Source organism: Vollenhovia emeryi, unplaced genomic scaffold (genome assembly GCF_000949405.1).
Source record: "Vollenhovia emeryi isolate VEMERY1.0 unplaced genomic scaffold, V.emery_V1.0 DF939401.1, whole genome shotgun sequence".
Classification (NCBI taxonomy): domain Eukaryota; kingdom Metazoa; phylum Arthropoda; class Insecta; order Hymenoptera; family Formicidae; genus Vollenhovia; species Vollenhovia emeryi.
The window spans coordinates 31,119-35,242 of NW_011966965.1; the positions used below are offsets into that span (position 1 = coordinate 31,119).

A 4,124-nucleotide genomic window follows, 5' to 3' on the forward strand; every position below is an offset into this window, starting at 1 on the left:
TGACTGATTACGTTGAACGCGTAATTCCCAATTATACAATGCAAAGGCTCGACTGTCGGGCCTCACGCGGGGTAATGCAATCCCGAGAACCAAAAATTTCTCTTCTAGGTTAGAAGACGAACGGAACTTGCAGTGAAAATGTGTTCCGAATTATGCAAGAAACGCATAGACCGCATGAACGCATTAGACGCATCAACTGCCTCAAGTCAAAAGAGAAGCAGTCAATGCGCTGGGAGGAGTGCTAAGAATTCAGTACGGTTAGTACACTCTAGGGAATTCATAGCTCTCTCGAAGCGCTCTCGAAGTGCGCAATAGCTAATTCGGAACGACTTTCTGTACTCTACGCGCTTTAGTCCCAGTCTACAATAGAGATTTAAGCCCTAAGCCTTAAGAAATTGACTAATCACAGTCGCGCATTCTGCTCACACTTGACCGTGATTGGCCAATTTCTTAAGTCCCAGTCTACAATAGAGATTTAAGCCCTAAGCCTTAAGAAATTGACTAATCACAGTCGCGCATTCTTCTCATACTTGACCGTGATTGGCCAATTTCTTAAAGCTCAGGGCTTAAATCATCTATTGTAGACTGGGACTAAGGCTTAGGGCTTAAATCTCTATTGTAGACTGGGACTTATGCGTAAATCGGAACGCACCCATAGTATATATAGACTGCGCGTTCCCTACTTCACTCGCGTGAAAACATGTGCCAACTTTAGAACGAGATAGCTGGTGTTCGCAGTGTCTTTATCGTCGAAATGAAGTAGTAGGGGTAAACAAAAGAGTAGAGGAACGATAGATAGACAGAGAAAGAGCTACTACGTAAGCATGTTGTCTCTTTCTCAGGTGTGCAAACGTCTGCAGCCACAATGCGCAGTCTATATATACTATGTCTATGGCTAGGTCTCGAAATCGCGCTACACTCGGCTGACACGACACACGACACGCGTCATATCGGTCTATCGTGAAGTAAACGGCAGGTGTATCGCACGTCGTGAGTTTAATTCATATATATTTTTCCGGGAAAATGAAGAGATCGCCGTTGAATAATGCTGCGCACGATGGCCGGCCGTATGTCGCAAAGCATACGCCATACAATTGGAAGTCGCGTGGTAACGCGAACAGTAGAGGTTACGAGCGTTTCTCCGTGAGCGGTGCAGAACCGCAGCCTTGCGACGACAATTTCATCTCCCTCAACGTAAGCACACCGACAACGCGACACGAAAAATATCATGCCACTAATCGGTACAGCCCCGCCGGCGGACGCGGCAGTCCAGGTGGTGGATACTATAACAATTATAGAAACAACTATCACGCCATGCCAAGGTCCAACTATAATAACCGATACTCCAACTATAAGCATTCCTCTGTGCAGTTCCATGGGCAAAAAAGAAAGGTAAGTGCTCGGCAGGCTGAGAAATTGTGTCAAAATAACATAGATTCTTCTATTTTACATAAAAGCACGTCATGATGAATATTATTAATAGTATAAAATTGTCTGACCGTGTATTTTATCTTTTTTTAGAGTTATAGAGGAACCCATAGGCAAATGAACGTATCAGCATACATAGACATAAATGCTTTTCTGGAAGATCCTTGGGAAGATCTAGTAAAAAAATTAAATGACTCGAAAAGCACATGTAGAAGTGAAGGGCCTGAGAATGAATCTTCATCAAGTTCAAAATGGGCCAATATTGATGTGATAGAAAAGTCTGAGAGCAAATTACCGAAACATACAAGCTTGGATGATTCAAAATGCCATCAGGAATGTGAAGAGGAATATTCTGCAGAAACGAGTTTTCATATGCAGAATACAGATCTTAGTCGGACATCAGAAGTCAACAATTTGGCAGAGTCAGAGTTTGGTGATATCTGCTCCAGTCAGGATTTGCCAAATGAGAGCACGTGCAGCAGCAACGACACAATTTCTGAACACACACAGGAGAACACTACTCGTCCAAGTGTATCTTTGATAGATACTGATCAGAAAGATATATAACAATTTTAAATGGGCGAAAAGAAAATGCATTATAGTACATAAAAGTACATACAAATGTATATATGGTCTTGTATATACAGGATGTTATGGTTAAGGTGTCCTTCATACATATAGAATGTATAACATTGAAAAGAAAAGTTATATATCTTTTTGTGAAATTTGCACTAGTTTTTGGATAACAAACAAAAATATCTAAGCAAATGAGCGTGTAAAAATTAGTAGGCTGGACTCGGTAGGCATGCAAAATCACTTATTTTCTTGATCTAACAACGGTGAACGTTGTCTGATGGATGGAGCAATGTGACACATGACACTGTGCCGAAAACAATTTTCAAGCAGCGAGCGGTCATTGTCTACGCGCCTTATCTGAGGCTTGCCGCTCGTTGCCTGACAATTGTTTTCCGGCGCAGTGCCATGCATCGCTTCATCTCTCGCCATCGGATGATGCCTACCATTGCTGGAACCAAGAAACAAGCTGCGTGACGTACCTATCATAGTATAACTAGTATGTTTACTTCGTCATTTGTTTGATTTGTCGATCCCTTCTGCGCATCCGTCATCTTCCTGGCCAGACCAATGAGAAGAAAGTTGTATTTGTTGTAGTATAGCTAGTATAGCTGTAGCGAGTATGTATACATACAGACGCCACTGAATCCTGACAAAAACCATGGAATACCATGTGATCGGGACCGACCCAGATAGCCAGTATGCTCAAGCAATGTATGGAAATAAAATGCCAGCAACTGATGCTGGTTCTTTGCTGGAAATATGAATTCAATGTTTGAGTGATTTAAATATAGCTAGCATAATGTTAACATATTGTCGTAGTTAAATGCACAGCTAAAGAGAGAGCACATCGAATAGGCATACTGTTAACAAAGAATTAGCATATATTGTTTTCAATTTTCTAACAGATATAAACATGTTATATCTGTTACATCTGACCAAGCACTTAATGCTAGCATAATGTTTGAATCATGCAAATGTTTCATTTCCGACACCAAATGCTAGCAAACAACAGCACCATAAACAACATAGATGCATAGCTAGATGCTAGCATTTTTCTTAGCAATGTGAAAGCAACTTGTGCTCACACTGGCTATCTGGGGAAAAGATCAAAGGGCCGACAGAGTAAATATATTAGTCATATACCTATCGAGCCCGGCCTATGTAGCCGACTCCTATGCGCTTAGTCGTTTAGACGTTTGAATTAATTACTAACTTTTAGAAAATTAAGATAACTGTTGTGAATATTACAAAATGCCTTGTCTTTTCAGCTCTACTTGAGCAGATGGACATCTTATGTACCCTGTGGATATGTATACAAAGTGTAAACTAATTTGCGCCTACTATTTATACAGTAATATTTCTCATGAAAAACTGAGTCAAAAAGTCATAAACCATTTTTTCGAATTATGCTTTATAAAGTAGTTGTTATTAATTAAGAAATCGCGAATCAGTATCAGTTTAAACAGACGCACGACGGACTACCACTACAGTGCACGGCTCACGTCAAGCACATTAGTAAATGTGCGGCTATATATATAATAAATAGTGGGTGCGAATTAGTTCTCATATATCCTGTATATAAGTATAGCGTCATGGAATTAAATGCGCTGATGATTTTTTACAGTTAAATTTTTTTAGAAATATATTAATAGTGTAATTATTGTGTATGTAAAATAGAACGTATTATTTTGCAGATTATATTTTCACAATTTGGCTGTGGAAAATCTTTAGCATTTATATTAACTAATATACATATGTGCAATTTTGTTGTACATATCTAAACTATCACGTGTGTATAGTAAACCTCAATTAATTAAACATCAATTTCGTAACAGAGTAGATCATTATTTAGAACCTAAATTATAAAAACCTACGTGAAATTTAGAATTTTATATAAAAAAGGGACAATTTGTTTATATTTTAGATTTATCTTCTCAGTTGTGAGTACTTAAAATTTACTTGAAATATTAACTTGATATACAAGTATAATTAAAATTAATTACCTTTTTAGAATGCATAAATACGCATAGCTTATTATTTTTATTATTTAGTTGTCTTGTGTATGCAGAGATAATTAATCATAATTTTATTAATTTTTAAATCTTTAAATTACAAACTTT

General features: G+C 38.1%; 1 protein-coding gene across 1 annotated transcript; it reads left to right on the top strand.

Annotated features, from left to right (window-relative positions):
- The first annotated feature begins 799 nt into the window (after positions 1-799).
- LOC105557941 lies at positions 800-3,838 on the top strand. Its single transcript, XM_012005359.1, has 2 exons — positions 800-1,392; positions 1,522-3,838. The coding sequence occupies exons 1-2, from the start codon at positions 1,024-1,026 to the stop codon at positions 1,993-1,995; spliced, it is 843 nt and encodes a 280-aa protein (XP_011860749.1). The 5' UTR covers positions 800-1,023; the 3' UTR covers positions 1,996-3,838.
- Positions 3,839-4,124: the final 286 nt, after the last annotated feature.